We start from the raw sequence: 24,784 nt of genomic DNA on the forward strand, positions 1-24,784 counted from the left end.
TTAAACAAATCAGTGCTTAGAATCTGACACATTTCATACCAGGCTGCAATCATTTTAAAGAGCGACGGTAATGGTCTACTGGCCTGAGCGAAAACCTGGAAGTCACGAACTTCTGAGGTTTATTCATGACTGATGATGACTGTCTATGGCTTTTGGCATGTCACTTAACCTATCTTGTTCAGTTCCTCAATCTATAAAATGGGAACAATTATATTGCTGTCGTATGACTGTTGAGAAGCTGCTTTTAAGATGAAAAACAGTAGTATGAGTGCTAGTATTAATCATTATTATTAAGTAGGTCAAATGTGGGGTTGAAACCACTTGGCATCCCCTTCATTAAACAATATATGCAACCCATTCAAGAGCTTATTATGACTGCTTGTCACAATAATTGTTATAGTTCCCAGTGATCCACTGGAATCACTCATGTTCTAATATATTTCACCCCACACTTAACGTGTTTGATGACTGTTTTTGCAGTTGTGTAGTTTTGGGCCTCGTTTGTATTAAGAATTTGCCATAATTCCAGCCACTGATGTAATCACCCCAGTTCAAGCGTCTATTGTAGACCATGAAAGCTGTGGTTTGCACTCCTTTCAGACAGAGATAAGCTGCAAATCCTGGTTTTGCTTGTCTACACTAGAAGTTGACACTGGTGCAGCTATGCCAGTAGCTGGCCGCTGATGGCTGGAATCGGAACAAATTCTCAGCATAGAAAAGTTCTCAGTACTCGAGGTTTTATGGGATTCATGGCTTATCAGAGTTGCTCCTGATGGGTGTGTGGGGTTTTTAATATCGGCCCTCCTGTAGTGAATAAACTTTCTAAAACTATTTGAAGATGAGATTATCTTTACTGTATTGTTCCATAGTTCATGATTGTTTGGAAAGTCATTTTTCAATGATGCAGCTGAAAGAAGGGGAGAAGGTTGCAGAAACTCTTGAGAATTAGTTATTATTACTGCAGAGCCCCTTTGTTGCGTGTGGGTTTTGCTTTTTTTCTTTTTCCACCTTTTGCTCTGGGGCCACTGTTTGATGTCTGTCATAGAGGAGACACCTACCAGTATGGTTGCCAATTTTGGTTGGACATGTATCTGGAGGTTTCATCCCATGACATAATCTTTAATTAAAGATTAATCTTTATTTCTTGTATTAGGAGGTAGCCGTGTTAGTTTGTATCCACAAAAACAACCAGGAGTCTGGTGGCACCTTAAAGACTAACAGATTTATTTGGGCATAAGCTTTCGTGGGTAAAAAACCTCACTTCTTCGGATGCATGGAGTGAAAATTACAGATGCAGGCATTATATAATGACACATTGTTTCCTGGAGACTCAAGGACAATCCTGGAGGGTTGGCAACTCTAGCTACCAGCCCTTCGTGCATATGCTAGAGGGATGGGAAAATCTGGAGTGCCTGGGAGAAATTGTTTTAATTAGCAGCCTAGTTGCCATACCAAAGTTGTCCCTGGGGGAATTATGCTCCACTGCACCTGCAGAATTTGTGAAGAATTAATGTCCTGTGTAGAATTTCATTTTTCCCCACAGAATTGGCGCTGCAGAGCTGCTGGCCACTGCTGGGGCAACTGGACCCAGCAGAGCCCTGCTCCCCAGGTCAGTGTGCCTACGAGGGAGGGCAGCAGTTCCCGGATTTGTCAGCCCCAGTCAGTCACCTGGTGCCATCAATTACCAAAATAATTGAAAACGGCATGATTATATTGTGTTATTTTGACAAATAAAATATACAGAATTTTGCAGAATTTTTAAATTTTTGGTGCAGAATTCCCCCAGAATACAAAGTAGAGAGAGCAAGAGAAGTGAGTGAAAAAGCAACAAGCCGCTTGATGAAGCAGCTGCATTGCAGGTCACTAGAGATTGCTGCTTGAGTGGCAGCAGCCAAAGATTAGCCAGATTTATTGATAAGTAATGGGAGCCAGGAGCAGCCCCGGGTATTGCAGTAGTGTCTTGTCGAACAATAAGCAGTCCTAAGCTTGAGTCAGAGAGGAGGCTTAAGTGGGTGTGGCTGGGACTAAAGGAAACAAAGAGAGCATGGGCGGCCAGTAGGGGAGGCTGGGGGAGCCTCCCCAAACAGCCAAGCATGGCCTCGCTCACACTCCGCCCCCCAGGGCCCCACTTTGGCGGCGCTGCTGGGCTCCAGGGGCTGGACTACGCCACCTGCCTTCCTGGGGCTGGGGAGGCTGCAGCAGCACTCCGCGCTCTCCCTCCAGGTGCTCCAGGACTGGGAGGAGCGGCGGGGCGGGGGCCTCCGGCTGCGATGGGGGGGCTCTGGGTTTGGGGTGTATGGAAGGGGCGGGGTCTCAGATGGAAGGGGCAGGGCTGGGGGCTAGCCTCCCCCAGCCAGAGATTCACAAGCTGCCCATGAAAGAGCGCAAAGTTGAAGTGAGCAGCAGATATAGAACTTCTCTTGCATATCCACAAATTTGTTGTGTTCTGTGAAGATACCGGGGCAGCTGTGCAGAGATAACTGACATGGGTGGTAAGCTAGACTTTGGGGCCCACAAGGCTTGTAGCCCTCTCCACCCGACAGGCATGTCTTTATGGGGCACCTGCACATATGAGGGACGTCTCCGTTTTTGTTGTTTAAAAGATGTTTCTAGTTCAGGGATTCCCAAACTTTAACAACCTGTGAATCCCTTTCGCTAAAGTTTCATGTCTCGTGAACCCCCTCCTAAAAATGAATATTTCCAGAGATTTTCTCTTTTACCTGAGTATAAATTATAAAAGCAGTGATCTTGGAAATATAAATTGCTTTTATGACATGCTTATCACACACTTATTAATTATTATTTATCATTACAGTATTTTTATTACATTATGAAAATGGCAACACTCTTCCAAGATCTCACTTTTGTAGCTTGTATCACTTTGAATAAGCCTGTTAGAAGACAAGGATCCTATGTTTCATCAAGGAGTATCAGATGTGAAACAGCATGAAAGTATTTAAGAGGCCAACTCAAAAGTTCTTCCTACACAAGCATTCAGGTCTTCAGCAGTCCAAGCAAATAACGCACATTACAACAAAGCTTAAATTTGTTCTTCATAATAATTTTGAAAACAAGACTAGCTGCCTATTTTATTTTAAAAACAGCAAAAAATATCCACCTCCCTTTCCATTTCCTAAAAGGAGTCTTGAAGTTTAAATCTCCTCAGTGTGATAGATATGCTTGCTTTGATCTGGTTAGCTCTTGGAAGTCCAGGCTCCAGGCCCCGTGCTCCCTATTGACAGCTCTGTCCGCCATTAGGGAATTTTTTCCCAAGAACCATCTGTAACATTTCGTGAACTCCAGTTTGGGAACCACTGTTCTAGTTCTCTTTCTTGTGAAAACAGAAAACCAATACAAACCGATGTAATCTCATTGGTAGGGTTGAAAGCTTGTCATTCAGCCTTTTACTAAAGATCTTGGGTTATTCTGTCTTCCTTATAGACTTCCGGGGCTGGCCTTGGAATCCATGACACCTTTGACAATAGATCCTTTGATTTCTGAAGGAACCACAGACAAATTCAGAGTTATAGGAGGCAGGGGGTTGTTGCAGCACCTTGAGCAGCATCTAGGGCTATTGTCACTAAAAGCTCTTTTCCAGCTAAATGCCTCCAGCAGCCAGCTCCTCTGCTGAACAGCCAAATTGTCAAAGTGTGCAATTAGAATCTCCTCCAGGTCAGGGAATTCAGGGTTTTTATTGTTTTTGTTTTGTGTGTTTGTTTCCATAGCAATTGTAGCTTGATCCTTTTATGCATACACAGCCTTTTGTAAAACTGTTCTGCGTTTCATGCTAAACTTTAATGCTGGTATCTGTGATTTAAATCTCAGCCATGGCATTATATAGATCTAGTTTAATATACTTTAATTGAATTACCTGTATTAAAAGGGAGCTAAGCACACAAGTGCAGACTTTCCATTGTGCCGGGGGGGGTGCTCGACTCCCAGCTCTGCCCCAGGCCCTGCCCCCACTCCATCCTTGCCCTCAAGGCCAGACCTCCACCCCGCCCCACTTCTTCCACCCCCGCCCAGCCTCTTCCTGCCCTATTCTGCTCTCTCCCCCAAGCACGCTGAGTCTTCACTCCTCCCTGCCCCGGCCTCCTGTACGCCGCTAAAGAGCTGATTGCAGCGGGCGGGAGGTGCAGGGAGGGAATGGGAAGTGCTGATCGGTGAGGCCCGCTGGTGGACAGGAGGCGCCGAGGGGAGAGGGAGATGCTGATAGGAGGGCTGCTTTTGGGTGCTCAGCACGCACCATTGTTTCCCCCCATGGATGCTCTAGCCCTGGAGCACCCACGGAGTTGGCACCTTTGGCTAAGCACATTGATCTCTCATTCAGACTTCACACACATGCCTATTAGAGTGTGAAGTCTGATCCAAAGCATGCACGGAGCCTTCATGTACTTCACAGCATTGTGCACTTGACGCATCTAAAGGCACCAATTCATCAATCACATTAGGTTGCATGAATGTATAATCTTTTTTTATTCTCCATTAATTGACGTGAGTTTACGCACATGTTTCGCAGGACAGGATAGCTGGTTTCCACCAGCTCCAATCATTAACTATCTGAGAAAATGAAAAAAAAAATTAATTTAGAATTCTGAATTGCTCTGAGTGACTTGTTATCACATTATTAATAGATGGAGGATTTTAATAATGTGTGGTCTTATTTCCTTGTACAACTAAAAATTAAGGTAATTTGCTGTTTATAAATGTTTGAAATTCCCCTCCCTGAAGTTTAGTGTTAAATCACTAGTTTTGGGGGGATATTGAACTTAATTATATTGTGGTTATTATAGTAGGTACTGATTCACCTTAGTTACTACTAAGTAAACAATAGCCTCTCCTATTGTGGATTTTAGATTTTTTTTATGCCTGATATATACAGAAGTTTTGCTTTCTTTTTGGACCTATTTAGATTGTGTATCGGATGTTATGAAAAAAATCTAGAAAAAGTGTTTTAAATGTGAACACTTTGATAAGCTTCGAGTATCAACAGAGCTTTCTCATCTCCTTTACTCCATCATTGAGGAGGGAAAAGATCTCAGTGACTGATTGGCTGTGTAGATAGCTGACATCCCATGAGCACTGACATTTTTAGATACATATTTTTGGAGAATGTAGTGCTCTTGTACAGAAGTCAACTTGATGCCTAAGGCTTTCAAAGGAATAATTGACAAGGCACAGGTTAGATGTCACACGTGGAATTTGGGGGTAACTGTAACCAGGCCAGTTTTAGTATCGTAGGGCAGTTAAGGAGGTGCTTCAGTTGCAGTCAAATTGCATAGAACAGTTATTTTGGAGTTTGGGTACAATTCCATAAAATGGTGTATAGCATTGACACAAAATCTTGTGCAATGTCTCGTAATAGATTCTTGAGATTGTTTTAGCTTTTCATTGACCCTTTTTTATTACTCTGGGTGGATGTCGCATATCAGCGTGATGCTGTGTAAAGATTGGTGAATGTCAGGAATAATGAAGAAAGTTGATTTCTACTTTTAGTTCTCCCAGTGCTTATAGTATCTTATCTAGCTAGTAGCACAGAGAGATTTCTATAGCTTTTCGTTTAAACTTTCTCTAACACTATGTAGGTAATATGTCACTAGTGCTGATTGGTGGTACTGTGGTACTACCCTTTCATGGCACTAGCACTCAGGCTGTCACAGACCCTAGTCAAGGCCCCCCCTCACAGCCACCCACTGGGGCTGCTGTGAAGGATCCAGTCACTGGGTCCCTGGGTGTTTCAAGCTTCTGGGGCCTGAACAGAGTCCAGCCACTGCCCCAATCTTGGGATCCCTAGGCACACTCTCAGGGGTGCAGATCCTGTGTCTTACACCATGAGAGCTGCAACCCACTGTCCGGATATCTAACCCCTGGTTCAATGCTCACCTTCCCCTCCCCCCAACCCCCATACAGAAACACATCCTCTCCCAGAACTGCACCCCAAGGTATGAACCTTCTGGTTTAGTGTTTAACAGTCTCAGGAGGCATGTGGTAATTGCGAAGAATATAACACACACTTTGCGCAGAGTTTAACGCATTATTGCTCTTAATCGTACTATAAAGCACAAGAGAGCAAAGATGACAGAGAAAAGGATAAATATCCTAACTAGGGTTGCCAGGCATCTCGTTTTTGACCAGAACACCCGTTCGAAAAGGACCCTGGCGGCTCTGGTTGGCACCGCCGACCAGGCCATTAAAAGTCTGGTTGGCAGCGCAGTGGGGACCCAGGGCTAAGGCAGGCTGTCTGCTTGCTCTGTCTCTGCGCTCCTCCTGGAAGCAGCCATCAGGTCCCTAGGCGCTGGGGTGGCCGGGGAGTGGGAGGCTCCACGCACTGCCCCGAGTGCCGGCTCCGCAGCCCCCATTGGCTGGAAACCACGGCAGAGCCGCCTGGCTGCCCATGAGCCTTAGAGGCTGCAGGAAACTTGGTGGCCGCTTCCTTGGACTGACAGTAAGTGCTGCCGGGACCCTGCATCCCCTCCCGCACCCAACCTCCTGTCCCAGCCCAGAGCCCCCTCCTGCACCCCAAACCTCACCAGCCCCAACCCCAGCTGGAGCTCTCACCCGCCCTGCACCCCAACTCCCGGCCCCAACCCGGAGTCCCCTCCCAAACTCCTCATCCCCAGCCCCACTCCAGAGTCTACACCCCCAGCCTAGAGCCCATACCCCCTCCCGCACCCCAACCACAACCTAGTGAGAGTGGGGAAGAGTGAGAGAGAGAGGGGGGATGGAACGAGTGGGGACAGGGCCTTGGAGAAGGGGCACAGAAGGGGTGTGGGTTTTGTGTGATTAGAAAGTTGCCAACCCTAATCCTAACTGCAATGCCCCTTGCTAGCTCGCTTGTTTCTTGAGGGACCTTGGGGGACTATCAGTGTTCATGGAAGACAAACAGGAAGGCAGGGCTGTTTGCCTGGGTGGGTCCCTTGTGGAGTCTCCTTCCTTGCTTTCCTTCTCTCTCCTGCCCAGTTTTTCTTGTTCCTGTGCATCTCCCTAGTTTGTGTTCCCCGTCCAACACCTGGCTTTCTTTGTTCTGTCTTTTGATAACTTTCCACTGCTCTCCTTCCCCCTCTCTGCACGCCCTGCTTTTGCATAAGTATTGTGGTCAAAGCACTGTTGTTTAAAGTTAAGTACTTTCCCATTGTCCTCAGTCTGAGGAAAACATATTTAAAAGCTCTTGAGATATGGTGGTGACAAAAAGCATTCATGATACTGCAGTTCTCATAGTAATACGCCATGTCACCCACCAACCAGAATTCAGAAGTTGTACAGACAGATCCCCAAATCATCACACAGGAGGTTATCATTTCCAGACACTTTCATGAAGTTACTATTTGACATTTCTAAACTGAACATGAGACGAACCGGTAGAACTTTCTTCATTCAAACTGGCTGGGGACCCAGTTGAATTCTGAGAATTTTTGTGCAAACAAAGGAATTTAAAATCAAGGATATTGCACCACAAAACGTACTTCCAACATAATTTGAAAATTTAGGTGTGAAGGTAGGCACCTAATTTCAAATGGCTTGATTTTCAGAAATATTCATTTCTGTGAGTGTTCTTCTAGATCCCCTGAAAATCAAGTCACTTTAATTTTGTTGCCTGAATATGGGCTTAGGTGCCTAACTTCAAGCACCCAATTTTATAAATTGTGGACTTTGCTTCTTTATTTTAACGAATATAGCTTAGTTTTCTTATTTATGGTGAAGCACACATAGGCCTTGTCTACACTGCCACTTTACAGCGCTGAAACTTGCAGCGCTTTGGGGGGTGTTTTTTCACTGTAAAGTGGCAGTGTAGACAGTGCACCAGTGCTGGGAGCTACTCCCCTCATGGGCGGGTACAACTACACAAGCCATGATTACACAGACACGTTAAAGTGCTGCCGTGGCAGCACTTTAACGTAGCTAGTGAATACATACCCTAAGTGTGCTCTATTGGCAAAACATAGTTTTTGTATCTGTGTTGTAAAGTGAGTTGTAAAATGATCAGGTTTGTGGATTAATGAAAACAGCAATGAGTTAATTTTCAGTGAAGTATGAAGATGCCGGAAGTCACAGATAAGAAGTCAGGGTTCTGAATCTGTTATTTTAAAAGAGTGACATCTACAGAAAGAAAGCAATACAGTTTATTTTGTTTATTAATTTTAACTATTGCCATTTGTATACAGTAATGGCAATTCCTTAACTGCAACCAGAAGAGACTTTTTACTCATTTTGCTCTAGGAAGGACTGGATCCTGCCATGCAATCAGTTTTCAAAAGAGTCTTGCAATGCCTTAGGGAATAATGTATATGGGAAAGGGGGGGAAAGTTTTAAATGATAAATTGCACTCTGATTCAAGTGTCCTAACACTATCTAAATCCATTTAAAATTGTAACCACTTTTTTAAAAGGAGTTAGTTAAGTTGGTCAAAATTTGCAAACGTTCTCCCTACCCCTGGTATGCCCACACCCTCTGTTTTGCAACAAAGATGGCATCTGATGCTTAACTGTATTTACTTTCTTTTTATTAAACTGCTGCTGCCTCTAATGCTATTTGTACATTGAATGGCATGAACTCTGCATTTCCAGTTAGTGGAGGCTTCACCTGTCTCTACATATTAGTAATCTTGAAACCTAGTTCCAATTTAGAGAAAATAATAATAAATGTGCTTTGTAGACAGATTTTTTTTTTTTTTTTTTTTTTTTTTGGTCCCTGGGCTTTTAACCTTCCCATACTTCTGTAGACCATATCTGTCCAATGTTAATCTCTAATGGCATCAAGCAAACACTGCTAAACCTGCCAAGAGATGTCAATGTCATCTAGACTGAGAGCAAGGAATATCCAAGAAGCAAGCCAGCTGCCAACCATAACAAACACATTTAGTAAAATGTTTAGTATTTCCCTTATCTGAATAGAGAGGGCCCCCACTAGCAGACAACCAGATCTTAAGCGTTTGCAAACCCTTTCCTTACTCTAACTGGGGACAGTCATCTGCAGGTGTCATGGGTAGTTTAATCCACTCTTCACCCCTGCACAGATCTTGGTGGGACGCACCTGGATAACTATCTGAAAGCTATTCTGCTGCCCGTCTATGTGTTTCACTGACTAGCACAGTTGGTTACATTACAAAAGCCAGACCTGCAACCTTCTATGGCTCCTTGGATCTTGTCTGTTTTATGTCAAGATTTCATGACTGAATAGCTAGGTTGTAAACCCATACAAAAGCATATTAGACTTATTGTTATGTTATATTGCTGTGGTGTTAAAATGCTGAGAGTCGTTTAAGGAGATCATCAAATGACAACAAGGCTTCAAAGTGGGGCTAATGTTCTGATCCACCAGGGGTTTATAATAGCAATTATCATTAATCTCAAATTCCCTCCGTGCTAATAGAAAGTCATTGCATCAGAAACTCTTTATTTTATAAGTAGACAGCTATTAAAAATGCATTAATAATCTATAGTGAGTACAACATATGCCTTTCCGAAAGATTTGCAGTTCTTCCCTCTGTGGTGAAGACACAGGATTTCTTGAAGCTAATTACAAAACAATCAAACAATTTAATTAATCTGGATATAGCTTTCCTAACCATAACTGCCTGCAAAATGAGGCACCCTGAGTGTATTGCCATTAGGTAAAGTATTGTTTTAGTATGTTGATTACCTATTCACTCTGTTACTTCTCCCTGAGGATGATAGTGTTAATTACCCACCTACCGCCTGGTCACCAGTCGGGTTTACTTTATCAGGTCAGAAACATCAGCAGTAATCTCAGAAGTGTATAAAATAACCTACGACTAAAATATACAACAGCCAACAAATCCCTGGGAACAGCAGGATTTGAATAATAAGCAAGCATTGCACATATGGGCAGAGAATTAACTGGCACTGGTTTTCATTTGAAAGTCTCTCAGGTATTGACTTGCAGATGGGTGGATGAATGCTGTAAGGGATGAAGGTCATGTATAGGACTCCAGTTCTAATCTGTCTTGCTTTTCTGGAATACCACACCTTAAAACCACAGCAGCAGTACTAGTCACCCCCATCACTCTGGGTTTTTTTCCTTCCCTATTTGCTGTCTTGACTGTTTGAATTATTTTGTTACTCAGATATCTAGATAAACCCCCATGATTTAACTGGTATTTAGGAATTATTTGTAATGTGTTTCTTGGAAATCTGAAATTTATTTTCTAGAGAAATCAGTTTACAAATTCATTAATATTAGTCAAGTTTGACTCTCCTCCTGCATGAAGGGAATTTATTGAATCTTTCTGATTTTATCTGTAATGAGTGGTAGTTCTGTGCTGCTCCTGGTGATGCTAGAGAAGTAGAGGTTCTGCATCTCCTGAAAGCAATAGTCATATTTTAAAAAAAATAAGCAAAGGTGGAGAAAAAGTACTATTTTTCATAAAAAAGTTAAGAATATGCTCTGAATAAATGATCGATGGGTATGCTGCTGAGAGATGTAATGTAAACAAATGTAAATATGTGGTGTTTAAATAGTTATCAATGGAAAACCGTAGTCTAGATTTATAAAATGACTTCCTGTGCTGATAATTCAAACCCTTTGCTGTCAGAAGGTGCTTATCTACAATGTTTATTTTTTAAATTACCTATTTCTGTTCTCTGTAAAATGCCAAGACAGGTTCTTTGTCTTCTCATTCATCTAAGCCCACTGTGTTTTCTCAGACACAACTCCCCTCTTTTTGGTGTGATTTCTAGAATGAGTGGCCACGTTTTATCTGCACAACATGTCTTTATAATTTAAAAAAAAAAAAAGAGCTTATCTTTATTTAATAAGCTATCCTTGTAGCAAGAGGAATCCAGTTAGGAGCTGTTAAATTAAATGAACTGTTGCTCTCAGTAATTTGGTATTTGCAGTTCATGCAGGACAAGAATAAATTGTGCTAGCCCCCAAACAAAGATCAAAATCTATGCCACAATGTCTGGTTTTAGATGTTTTCCCCCTCAGGGAACAAAAATCCCTGCCACCTTGAAATTATCAAGGCCCCCAGAGGTATATGAAGAGTAATGAAGAAGCTGTGGTATTGGGGGAGGGGAGAAAGTTGAAAACTTAATTCAGCTGTGATAGATAAATGGACAAAGAGTCAGGGGTTCTGGCCAGCTAAAGCGGAATTCTTGTCTCCTGGGGCTCAGGAAAGAACAGATGCAAAGATATGATTTCAGAGTAGCTGAAAACGCATCCTGATTCTGCTCCCGAAAAAGAATGGATTTCTTAGTGTTTACCATCTAAATGTCTTGATGATTATACTGTCTGTCCTAAAATTAATGGCATCTGTTGAGGACATTACTATAAAATATGCAAGGTTAAGTTAATTGAAAAATTTCAGTAGAAATCTAGCACTCCTGAAATCATTAAGGCAGCACCTCTATTGGATTAGGTTTTCTTTTTGAACCTGGATAGCAATTTATCCTCTGTATATGTTTACTTTGAGTATATACATAGAAGTCTTGCTCTCCTTACTCCTAATTATAATCGCAGATTTCATTTAGTGTCCAACAGTACAGTAAATAAGTTGCTCTTCTACTTATTCTTTAAGTGAGTGCAATCAGAATCTATTCTTTAATTTAGAAGGTTTTTTTAATATGTCTCATAGGACAATGCTACTTTAAAAAGAACTTTTTTTTTTTTCCAAGTGTCACCTTTACATTTCCCCTTTAGACAATCCATATGGTCTAATAATATATGCTGAGTGACCAAGGCAACCTGGAGCACTGGTGAACTTCCCCTTAACAGCTGCCATTGAGCTTTCTCTCTGATCAGTGGCAGGTAGCATGTCTAATATGAGAAAGTAACAAGCCCCCAAAGGAGATGTCCTGTTCACAATGCGCAATCACTTCTGCACATCACTTAAGGACTTCACCTCTCCAAGCAGGCCTTTGGTCTAACCAGACGGGATAATTTTCCGTTCCATTTGTTTTGTGTAGCTATTGGCTTTTAGAGAGTTACAGGAATACACAGTACACTTGGCAAGAGGAAAAACTATAGAGAAAATATGTTTAAAGACGATACTTTTATGGCAGTAATTTTCTGGAGTTTTCTAATTTCTAAAAATTTCTAATATTTTTAAATATTTTTAATGACTTTAAAAAAAATAGTGTGTTTTCCAGCTTCAAGTTGTATTTCTTTCAAACTAAAATATTATTCCTGTAAAGTTGAATTAATTGATTTGTGCTTTTGAAAATGGAGTGAACTGGCTTTATCTGAAGTTAAATTTGATCTTCATTACTAGTTTCTTTAACTGAAATGTAACTTTAAATAAGGGCTTGGCTACACTTGGGAGTTACAGAGCAATAAAGGAGCCCTGGGCGCACTACTCACCCCCCATCCACACTGGCAAGCCACGTAGAGTGCTCTAACTCCACAGCTACAGCAGTGCTGGTACTCCACCGCGGCAAGTGGAATAACGTTTGCTGTGCCCTTGCTGGAGCACCGCGATGCCAGTGTGAACGAGGTGTTGTGTTACTGCGCTGTGATCAGCCTTCGGAAACGTCCCATAATCCTCTTAAGTCAAGTGGCCACTCTTGTCATTGTTGTGAAATCGGCTCCAGGAATGCGCAAGTGCCGCAAATGTGGTCACGCCGGTGCGCTTGAAGCTGTCAGTGTGAACAGACTGCAGCACTTTCCCTACTCCGCTCTACGAAGGCGGTTTTAACTCACAGCGCTCTACATCTGCAAGTGTAGCCATGCCCTAAGATGTTACATTGGGAGTCCAGTTCTTTCAGAAACCTTACAGACTAATCTGTGTACTGAAGATTGGTTCTAGGCTGTCTGGAAATATAAGGTATTTGCTTTGTTTCTGATTTCTTTTTCTCCTTTATTTTTGCCCCGTGACAGGAAGCAGTCCTCAAGACAGCCCTAGAAATTTCTCTCCCAGTGCCTCAGCCCATTTTTCTTTTGCACGAAGGTAAGAGTTTGTTTGCTATGCATAAAGTACAGTTTGTGTGGGGAAAATGTTCCTATGCACAGAGGGACTGATTAGTAAAATACATGGAAATGTCAGTAATTAAGAATTACTTGATTTTTATATTAACTATATTAGTCCTTAAACAACACAAAACCACATTGAGTGATTGATACAATGCAATTGTGCCTTTTTAAAGTATGTTTTAAAATTTAATTTTGCTAATATGTATCTTCAGTCAAATTCTTTTCACTGGGCATTTTAATCCTGGTAGGACTCATACAATTAGTCAGATTCAGATCTTGAAAAAACTGAGACATTTCAATAGTAAATTGATACCATAGGCAAGCTTCTGTCACAGACCTAAGCAGTTTCCCCAGCTGTATAATTGAGACAATTACTGACTTGCAGGTGTGTTGTGAGGATTAATTAATTAATGTTGGTACAGTTTTGATGTAAATTATTAATAAATTAACCATAAACTGAGTAGATAACTTGTCACAGGAGACTACCGATTCATGCTAGCGTGGTTCCATATTACTTTAAATCTCCTCCACTTACCTCAGATAATGTTTATTAACACTAAGACTGGTGGGGTAGAAAGAGTTTATATGTTGACCGAAGTGTGTCTACAAAATAAATTACATCAGATGGCTGTGTTTTAAGTGATCCATTAAGTATCACTGCAGTTACCCACATAACTGCCTTATTCATCAGTGAGAGAACACTCCTTGGTGCAACTTTTGTTTCATTTTAGGACTTTCAGATACACAGTTGTCAGACAGGGATAAATCTTATACCCAGTGTAAGAAAATGGCTTTGACTCTTTATAAAACAGTTCAAGCCAGGGGAGAGAGCTTCATTTGTACATGCTTTGTGTGGCTCAGCTCTAGCTTCTGACACATGCGATGGTGTTTCATACAAATCTGTGTTTTGAGATTTTTATGGAGGAATATAACTAGAATCTGCTGTCACCCATGTTTAATTTGACTGTGATTTAAAAACTAGCTGAATCAGTATTTTACAGTGTAAAATAGTGTACAAATAAAAATATCTTTCCATGAAGGAGGAGATATTTATAATAAATTTATAAATCCCCTAAAATAGCTCATGAGAAAAACCGATGAGAGAAATCGAACATTACTTAAGATGAGGATTTCGTGACAGTGTTTGGCACCATTTAAAAAAGCATCTCAAACAATTCCTGTCGTTAAATGCTTTATCATGTAATTAGACTAAAATACTAGGAAAAGTCCATTTTATTTCTATAATGACAGTGTTCACAATACCTGATACCACAAGCAGTTTACCTGGAGCTCTTGTACATCTTTTCTATTAGGTTGTATAATATTGTACTACTTCAGCAGTAATGGCAGCCCCTATTACAAATACCATATAGCAGATCCTGGATTCAGTCCTTTTCGTCTTGCATTCTCTTCTCCTTTCAAACTGTATCTTTTATTTAACACTAATTTATGGGGGTGAGGAGGGGGGAGAAGAGATGAATTAGGAAAACGAAAGTAATTTCCAGACATTCCCATTTTGCAGATTAAAGTAAAGGATCTAATTTCAGAACTTGAAGAGCAGCGTATTTAATTTTTGTAGCAAGTTTGCTTGATAGCATTGTATACATGAAACATTAACCTAAAAATTTCTGATCCATACGGTATTTGTATGTCATTTTCTTAGGGAAAGGCACTATGTATCTCAAGGTTATATTCATGCACCATGTTACGGTAATAAAAGTGGGTTGGTCTTTGTGTATTAGTGGAGGAAACATGTTCAACCCACGTAATCTGATGAAACAAATTATTTCTGCTTCACAGCTGCAAAATGTACAGAACACACCCCTGTTTACATCTTTCAGCTTGTCTTTCTTTCTATACTAAGCAAATTTAATTTATATATCTGAGCTAAAAGGAACAAACCTCCTTTTGGAATTGTTCATTCCATGGAAAGATGCTCATCGATACCTCCGAGAAAAGAGGGTTAATACATTACAAAACAAGATCATGGAGACAGAGATATGTGCAAAATTTTCCAGTGTGTTCAGTGTTTGTTCATTGTGAATGAATGGACCGAATAAATCTCCACAAATCATACCCTTTGTTCTGATGGGTGTTTTCTTTAGTGTGGAGCAACACTAGTTCTACAGTACTATTCAATTCATTGGGTATTTAATCCTGGTAGAACTCATACAATAGATAGGATTAGGATGATGTAAAAGTGGAAAAAATTCAATGATAAATGGATAGCTTAGGCAAGTGTCGATCACCCCTGTGACACTAACTCAGACCTACAACATTTACTTTTTTACATGAGGCAGCATGGTCAAGAGTTAACACGGGGGACTGACAGCCAGGGTTTCCTGAGTTCTGCTCCTGGTTTTATCGATGCTGTCAGTGACTCTGCCACAGACTTGTGTGACTCTGAGCATACACACAATCATCTGTATTATAGTTCTGTGGGACTACGTCATGAGCTCCTTACTCCCGTTTTACTCAGTCCACATCCATCCCGATGACTTGAGTTAGAGATTGATTGGGTAAACACTGAGTAGGAAGCCACACCTTGGAATTTCGCCCAGAATGAATAATGGTGACGTTCTGAGACAGACTTTTTTGGAGGGTGGGGAAGCAGCATCGAAATGTTTAGATTTCCGGATTTGAAGCCCTACTTTATGAAATTACATTTCCTACACAAAACCAGAAGTGTACCTGATCTTATATTAAATGTTTTTTTTTAAAAAATTTTTTCCAGAATACTTGATTTGTGTTATTAAAAACAAATCCTATTTTATTATGTTTATACATTTTGTTATTTTGCTTGTGTTTTAACATACTTGATACAATTGTACTCCAGTCATGGGCACCGAAATGACAGGTAAATGTAACCAAAAACCATAACAGTTGTTTTGTGATTTGTCTATTTGAATGTGTAAGCTCCATATTGTCTGTATGTGGGCCACATGAAGCAGCAGGGGTTAGGAATTGTACTAGCTTATAAATATTTCCTCCTCCAAAGATGTAATTTAACTAAAATGTGAGTTTTTCACATGTATTCATAGCTCTTAAGAGTTTAAATTCTAGTCTAATTGTTCTTTCCACTTAATGATAGTAACCTACTGATAATTTGTACTGATTTCATTTTTTATAATGGAAATAACCATTCCCATTATAATTTGCTTTTAGTTGATTGTGTTGGATACACTACATTTCATAGCATCATGGTTTGTGCATTGGTCACATGTTTTTATTTGCTTATCATTAATTTGCATTTGCTGAACCTGAAAGCTAAAATTATTCCCTGTCTTCATTTTGTCAGAGTGTATTAGTGAGAGATCAGTATTATGGATCAGCTCATTCACTTTCGAGTTATTTCATCTGATTGATACTATTAACATTGTATAATATTTGTTTATCGTGACCCCCTGTGAAAGTTTACTCTTTAGTGAATAACCTGATTGTATCATCCTTCTGGAATGCAATTCTACAGAATAATAGTTTCCCAGATATTTCTGTGTAATGATTCTGCAGTGTTCTTTTGGATTAACCTCAATTTCACAACAGGACTGATGGACGCCGCTGGTCTTTGGCTTCTCTCCCCTCCTCTGGCTATGGTACAAATACACCCAGCTCGACGGTTTCTGTAAGTGCCAGCTTTATTTTACAGATAGTTTTCAACTACATACAGGATTTGCTTAAACAGGCCACCTCATGAGAAATAAAATATAACATATGCCTTTTGTCACCCCCGATAAGCTGTGCATCAAATGATGTGCTGACAAGCAAGGTATTTACACTTTCAGTACTGGCATTTCATTTGTGATGCATAACTATGCCCAGTAGTGGAAGAATGTGCAAGGTTATGTTTGATTTACTGAGACCCCCATATTTATTATGGGATGTGGCTATTTAAATACCCCTTTGCATAGAGCCAACTTTATTATGTACGCTACATACAACAGTTGGCATCATTAGCTTTGTACTTGTTATGCCACTATCTTGCCTTAAAACTATTGACAAGTGTAGACTGTTTGATTTCAGGCTAATCTTGCCCTTGCCCTTCCTTCTCAACATGCATTCTGGCTATATTGGGAAATGCATGAAAGCAGAATGGCATAGGTAATGGTTCATTTCCACTACTGAGGAGTTTCCACTAGTGAGGGAAGCGTAAGTTAAGGGGGTATGCACTTCTACACATCACATGTTTTTCACTATCATGTAGAGAGCATTCTGGTGCAGCACAATGTCTTATATCAGGGGGTAGCCGTGTTAGTCTGTATCTACAAAAACAACAAGGAGTCTGGTGGCACCTTAAAGACTAAGGGATTTATTTGGGCATAAGCTTTCGTGAGTAAAAACCTCACTTCTTCGGATGCATAGCTATGCATCTGAAGAAGTGAGGTTTTTACTCACGAAAGCTTATGCCCAAATAAATCTGTTAGTCTTTAAGGTGCCACCAGACTCCTTGTTGACAATGTCTTATAGTCTGCAACTAAGCAGTTCTGTTGGCTAGCCCCAGCTTGACAGCGCATGGTTTTATGTCTTTAGTCCTGTATTATGCCCGTATCTTGTCCCAATTAGTGAGATAGTACACCTCTACCCTGATATAACGTGACCCGGTATAACACGAATTCGGATATAATGCGGTAAAGCAGTGCTCCGGGGGGGCGGGGCTGCACACTCCGGTGGATCAAAGTAAGTTCAATATAACACGGTTTCACCTATAATGCGGTAAGATTTTTGGGCTCCCAAGGACAGTGTTATATTGAGGTAGAGGTGTATGTAAAATCATGTATATTATTATTAGACATCTGGTGTCCCCTTCTTAAACTCACTCCTTGAACCATTCAGGTAACTTTACTTTTTCCTTATGCACAGTTGATCTTTTCTCGAGAAATAGTTCAATTACCCATACTAAGCCCTGATAGCATTTGACAGGTGCACATTAATAATCAGCTCTTAGTCTGTTTTTTCCACAAAGGGTTTGTGAAAGTTAAGCTTATGCATCCGAAGAAGTGGGCTGTAGTCCACGAAAGCTTATGCGCTAATAAATTTGTTAGTCTCTAAGGTGCCACAAGTACTCCTGTTCTTTAAACTTATTCTTGTCTTGCTGACTTCAGAACAAGTTGAGAAAATGTGCATAGCTTAAAAATAACTCAACAGCACTGATTTTCCTCCACACTGCGCCCCTACACACGCGCACGCGCGCACACACACACACACACACACACGGTGTAGATCTTGCTTTTAGCAAGTGGTTTGTCATGTTTAGGATTAATTCCCTAACCACTTTCACTTCCCTTTGGATTCAGATGAAAAGTGATGTGCTGTGCTCCATGAAAATGCACTAGAAAATATTGACAGAAAGGAGTTTGTCAGCCACTAAGTAATTGCTATAGCAACTCTATCACCATGATAAGAAACAGACAAACTCAAAAACTGGAATGAAGAAAAACACCAGGAACGTATCAAAACAGAATTTTAATTTCCAAGTTATATGCAGGTTTTTCCTTGACTATACACAATTTAAAAACTGTAATTCTAATTCAGTTTCTTGTTTTCTCCTTCCCGCTTGCACGATGATGTTCTACACAGACAATAATGCATGAATCCACTTTAACTATCTTTCGTATTCCTTATGGAAACACATCTAGCACTGCCATAATTGCCTTAAATATCTAAAACTATATAATGGATTGTATGATGAGCTGTCCCTTGGTAGTTCATGAATAGGCCATATCATAGAATCATATAATATCAGGGTTGGAAGGGACCTCAGGAGGTCATCTAGTCCAACCCCCTGCTCAAGGCAGGACCAATTCCCAGCTAAATCATCCCAGCCAGGGCTTTGTCAAGCCTGACCTTAAAAACTGCTAAGGAAGGAGATTCCACCACCTCCCTAGTAACCTATTCCAGTGCTTTACCACCCTCCTAGTGGTAAATAAATTAATAATTAATAAATAAGTGTGAATTTTGGTGAATCAACCAGCAGTATAAAAAATGATCCCTGTATTTTTATACATTCTTCTGTTTGGTTGATTTTTCTGCTGGTTCCTACTATTGGTGCAGCTTGCGCAAGGGCTGAGACAACTGCTGATTTTTAAGAAATAGAGGTGTTCTCAGAAGTGATATGCTTCATTTGCATTATTCATTGAAGCTAAAGACAGTGAACTTAAGATTTGAATCAAGGAGTGAAAACTTTAACTGCTGCTGGTCTGATTTGTTTCACATACTTTGTCAGGCTCTGAAACAGCAACTATTAGACATCCTCACCCCTCTGTATATTTTTACAGATTCATGGAAATGAGGTGAGACTAGTTTGTATGCAGTGGCTCATTGTTTCTACTGTACTCTGTGCTTCCAGCATTTTATAAGTACATCTCTGGATTACTGTGATTCTCATCAACTACCTAGAACATTTCTGTGTAAGCAAGGGCAGTTTTGGAACATACTATCATAATAGCTAGTACCAAACTTTGAAGATACTTGTGATCTTTTAAGGTCAAGTAGAGGAAAAGGTAGGCAGTGGAAAGTCTGTAGTGCACCCTGTTTATGTCCAAATGAATGCAGTGCTCCTTATCATGTTATCTTGTTACTTTTTCTTAACCTTCTTAAGGTGAAACTGAAGAGAATGAAAAAGTCACTAGTTTAGTGGAAGTTTTTGAGAGTAGGTATTATAATGACATGTATTTCAGTTCCTATGGGAAAGGTGAAACTAGGCAACTGCTTGGAAAGTAAGAGATGAGGGCATCTGCAAAACTAGCTTCAAGGGCAGGAAGCCCTTGTACCATGTCATTGGGAAGATGGAGCTTGCTGTGCCAGTTAACAGATAAATCAGAAACTGTCAACAACAACAAAAACTATGAAGAGTATACCTCTACCACAATATAACGCTGTCCTTGGGAGCCAAAAAATCTTACCGCGTTATAAGTGAAACCGCGTTATATCGAACTTGCTTTGATCCGCCGGAGTACGCAGCCCTGCCCCCCTGGAGCACTGCTTTACTGCGTTATATCCGAATTTGTGTTATATCAGGTCACGTTTTATTGGGGTAGAGGTGTATATGGAAAATTAATCAAGGGAATGCATGGCCCCCACCCTTTGCCGGTTGCTTGTCTTCTTAGATTGGTAGCTCTTTGGGGTGGGGACTCTGTCTTATTGGTGGTATGACAGTTGACACAAGCTGAGGATCTGCTCCATGGTATTGGTGAACAGCATTTAGGTCATTGTATAGCTTACCATAATACATGTAAAAATGATATGTAAAATCTCAAGTAGTTTTGAAGCTACTCAAAAAAAGCCTTCAAGATTCAGTTCATTAAGAGTTTTGTTCTAAGAGTTTGGATTGCAAGGGATTGAATTCAAACCTTCAAGGAAATTTCCTTTGCCATATCCTAGTTAATGGCCTTCACCAGAACCTGGAACCCTTGTGTGATGTATAGGGAAAGGGGGTGGTAGCCTTGTCCCTACTTTTGTTATGTCTCGATTCCATGGCTCCCATCCCTGGATCTTCTGAATTTGCAAGCTGTTCTTTCCAAAATGTTGGTTTTGAGAGAAGCACCATGCAGGGTAACTGCCCTCCACAGTTCTGAGGGTGGTTCTGATTTCAATAAGGTAGAAAGTAGTTTTACACATGCAGGCAGGCATGACAGTCAGCACTGGAAAATTATGTTGTGCTAGAACATCTTTTGACCAACACAATGTCATACACTTTCAGTGTAGAAGGGTCTACCATAGTGTTACATCATGCTAGTTAATGTAGTATAACTTGATGTAATTTTCCAGTGTAGACAAGCCCTGAGAGAGTTTACCCTTCCCTGCAGATGTTCTTCTTGAAGATGCATAGAAGGATAGTGCTCCATGAGATCTAGGTCAGATAAGTATAGTAAACGTTTTTGAGTTTCCTAGCAACTACATGCTAGCAATTAGGGATGTTCACCTTCTAGTATTGTTACCAGGAAGTTCTGAAAGTTGGATAGCTATCCACTATGCTTAGCATCATGGAGTGCTAACTGTACATGGCAACTTAGTAGAGCCTATGCAGAAAATCCTTGGGATTGAGGGGATACAGAAGCCCTGCCTCTTGGCCTACAAAACATAGAAGATGAGGGGGAAATAGCCAGACTTGTGAGAAGCCAGTAAGCCCAGGAGGCAGTGGGAAGACAGACAATAAGGAATTGTGGATCCCCAGGTCTTGAGGATCTGCAGGGAGTGTGTAGGGAAGGATGTCAGCTGGCTGAGTAGAGAGAGCATGTCCCAGTAGCATTCATGGAGTTTTGCCACTCTATAGACGTCTTCCCCTCAAACTGGCAAGGAATAGGAACCTCAAATTCAATTTCACTGGAGCAGATTCAAGATTCAATGCAAACATTTTGCATGTCTAGATGCAACATGTATGAACGTGTAGCATAGCTGTCATCTGTATTTGTTCTTGTTTATTCTGTGCACCTTTTGCTTGTAACTTAAGAAATGATAAAGTATGAAAAACTTCAGATCTTGAGAGAGTTTTGAATCTTGTATTTCTAAACTAAGAGGATGGTTTGACAATGTGTCTTTACTTTTTATATTCCCTGGAATTTATTTATTTAGTCTTCATTGCTATATGAAGTTCTTACATTTCAGTTTAGATGTACAAGTTTTGTCAAAAATGGTCTGTAAAATATTTTCAGAGAGAATTCAGGTAATAATTAATAAACAATATTAGAAATGTTGATAATGGCTTCCTAGAATCAAAATAATATGTTTTTAACAAGTGATGTGCACCAAAAAATGTAGGGTATCCAAACACATTTGTTACTGCCATATGTAAAATTCCGGGTTTTATTTTGTGGCAGTAAATCGTAGACTATTATGCCATTAATATGTATCTTATACTATGGAAATAATGAATATTTAGCAGACTCCATTTTAAAAGTTTCTTCTATTTTGATGTATATTATTATTTCCAGCATTCTTTCTCATGTTAAGTATAGGGAAGTGCTCTCAAGGCAGGAGAATCTTTCAAAATTAAAGCAACTTTAAGTACAGTCACTATGTCTGTGGCTGTATTTTTAATTTTAATCTGAACTATATTTATATTTACTATATATCTAGCATATGTAGTTAAATGTTTGTATTTTACTTATTTTGCTCCACAAATTGTTAAGTGAATATAGGAAAAGATAGCTATCGTTCCCAATATAAGTGGTCTCTGTATCTACAATGAATATAATCTTGGAAATGGCTTTTGGCTATGATATTAACTAATGTTCTGTCCTGCTCTTTGCAGTCATCCTGTTCCTCCCAAGAGAAGTTACACCAGTTACCATACCAACCAACACCTGATGAACTACATTTTTTGTCTAAACATTTCTGTACCACTGAAAGCATTGCCAGTGATAACAGATGCAGGACCACACCAATGCGCCCTCGATCCAGAAGTCTCAGGTGAGTTCAGCTGTCTGGAAATAGTGGCTAAATCTGAATCAGTATACTGCTAGAGCATCATGGTTCTATAAATTTGGGGCATTAACCAATTTGTGATATTTTAATGATTCCTGAAATGTATTAAAAGTCAGTGTTGATTGTGTCTTAGACTGAACCAAACTCCATTTAATAAATTGTTACTTTAGGTCCTCCTTATTGGTTAATTCTCTCATTGACATTGTAATTTAGATTTTAATGGAACAAAACTAGTAACTTCTGGCCACTTAAACTGTGATGATGGCTTTTATTCTACTTCTGTGTGCAAGTGTTCATAGGATTCAAGCCTATATTTGCAAGAATAATTGAAAATATTATTTATATTCTAGGTGTCCTTAGTATAAAAGAAATAGAAAAGTGTGTCAGAAAGTTATGCGGGGGATGCGGGAAGAATTTATTATGCTTAGCTACAAAGCATTTGAATTTCTTGCTCCCCTGAGACCAAGCCCATCCTATTTCCTATACTCCGGAAATCTGTGCAAGATACACTTTATTAGTAGATCAGTTCTTACCTATCAAAGTACTATATACTGTACTATTTGGAGAATGCAAAAAGGCAATATCTCTAATTTTTGTAGGACTAAAAAAATAGTACTTAGTCACTTCAGAATTAAAATCAATGTTGCAGGTAGCAAAACTGTCAGAATTCATAACTTTAGTGCAATATATTTTAGCTCAGTTTTTTCACGATTATTCTTTATTTAGAATTCTGTGTAGATTGCCTGACTAAATTAAGTTGCTACCTATATAATCTGTAGAGCTGTGGAATAAATAGAGTAATTACTGAGAAGTAAGATGAGATGGGTTTTTTTGTTCTTTAAAAGGTTACACATGGAAAACATTCTTCACCTACCAGTACAGTCTTCTCTCTCTACCACTTTATTTTCCAGTTTAGAAAAATAAACAATTCCTAGTTTAGTTTATGAAACAGGCACGGTCACACCAGACAATAATAGCCAAAGTGCTTTCAGAGACGTTAATGCGCTAGTTAAGTGGTGTACTGAACTTAAGTACTTAATATGTTGTTTTATTTATGCAAATTTGCTTGGGTTGGCCGTAATAGTTGAAGTTTCTAACACCTTGATATGTTAAAGCAAATTACAGTCCTCATTTTTTGTCCTTTTGAACAAACCAAAAGATCTCCTTTTTATTATGCTATAATATCTAAAAATACCATGTATACTATATTTTTTTAAAATTTGGTGTGCTGAAGAACTCCTTCCTCTTTCTCTTTCTGTACATATTTATGTGAGACCTAAAGTGGTTGTGTAGCCAGATCACATCCCAGCCAAGTAAGCAATTTCTTTGAGGGGGGTTAATTGATATGGGAGAACTGCTTCAGACCCTGCCACATCACTGCCTCCATATCAGATGAGGTACCAAGTGTTGGTCACCTCAGGCTATTTTCCTGTAAATCTCCTGCTCCTTTAAGGGTATAATGCTACCGGCATAGGTAGCACAGTGCAAATATTTGGCACTGTATATGTGTATTGGCTACACGTTTATTTGCATTTCAAGTTGGAAATAGATCTGTTGGGTTTATTTTATTGTTTTTCTCTGATTTTTGATTTCTTGGGGTTTGCAATTCAGGAATCACAGTTTCAGACTGCTGCATTGCTGTTCTATATCCATCCCCAGTGAGCCCCTAAATGGGCTAAGGTAGCCACAAACACCCATTGATTGGCCAGCCCATTTAGTTGAGGCCAGTTTGCCTAATGAGTGGTTGATATGGGACTTGACTAATAAAGAATGAAAGAGGTTAATATAATTAATTCCAATCAATGTGGATTTATGGAAAATAGATCCTATCAAACTACCCTGATATCTTTTTTTTTTTTAATGAAATCACAAGTTTGATTGATAAAGGTAATAGTGTTGATGTACAGGTCTGTCGCATCTTATGCGCATTTAACATGCGCAATTTCAGTTTTACGCAGTCGGCAAAAACAAAAACAAAAAGAGAAAAATAAGAATTTTAATACTGTACGTGTAGTGCAGGCGATTCCGCCCACCATTCAACTCAATGTAATTTTGATTATACGCAGTTTTCGCTTTATGTGCTGACCGTGGAACGTAACCCCAGCGTAAGAGGAGACAGACCTGTAATACACTTAGACTTCTGTAAGGCGTTTGACTTTGTACCACACAACATTTTGGTTAAACACCAAGAGCAATGTAAAATTAACATGGTATACATTAAAGAGATTAAAATCTGGCTTAGTTGACAGGTCTCAAAACGTAATTGTGAACAGGAAACTGTCATTGAGCGGGTGTGTTTGAGCAAGGATTGATTCCTGGCCCTGTGCTTTTTAACATTTTTATCAAAGATCTAGAAGAAAATGTAGAATCATCACTGAAACATTTTCAGATGACACAAAAAATTAGGACAGTTCATAGATACAAAGCAATCTGGACT

General features: G+C 39.9%; 1 protein-coding gene across 5 annotated transcripts in view; it reads left to right on the forward strand.

The window, feature by feature from the left end:
• Positions 1-24,784, forward strand: part of MAST4 (microtubule associated serine/threonine kinase family member 4) — a 262,752-nt gene that overhangs the window by 159,730 nt on the left and 78,238 nt on the right. For 3 of the 5 annotated variants that reach the window (XM_034773434.1, XM_034773435.1, XM_034773437.1), the window contains 3 exons: positions 12,835-12,904; positions 16,471-16,549; positions 22,175-22,332. In XM_034773434.1, the coding sequence (XP_034629325.1) occupies positions 12,835-12,904; positions 16,471-16,549; positions 22,175-22,332 (307 nt within the window). Of the gene's footprint in view, positions 1-12,834; positions 12,905-15,763; positions 15,785-16,470; positions 16,550-22,174; positions 22,333-24,784 lie in introns of all 5 variants that reach the window. The other 2 variants (XM_034773436.1, XM_034773432.1) reach the window with 1 other exon arrangement.

The sequence above is a fragment of the Trachemys scripta genome, chromosome 6 (genome assembly GCF_013100865.1).
Source record: "Trachemys scripta elegans isolate TJP31775 chromosome 6, CAS_Tse_1.0, whole genome shotgun sequence".
Classification (NCBI taxonomy): domain Eukaryota; kingdom Metazoa; phylum Chordata; order Testudines; family Emydidae; genus Trachemys; species Trachemys scripta.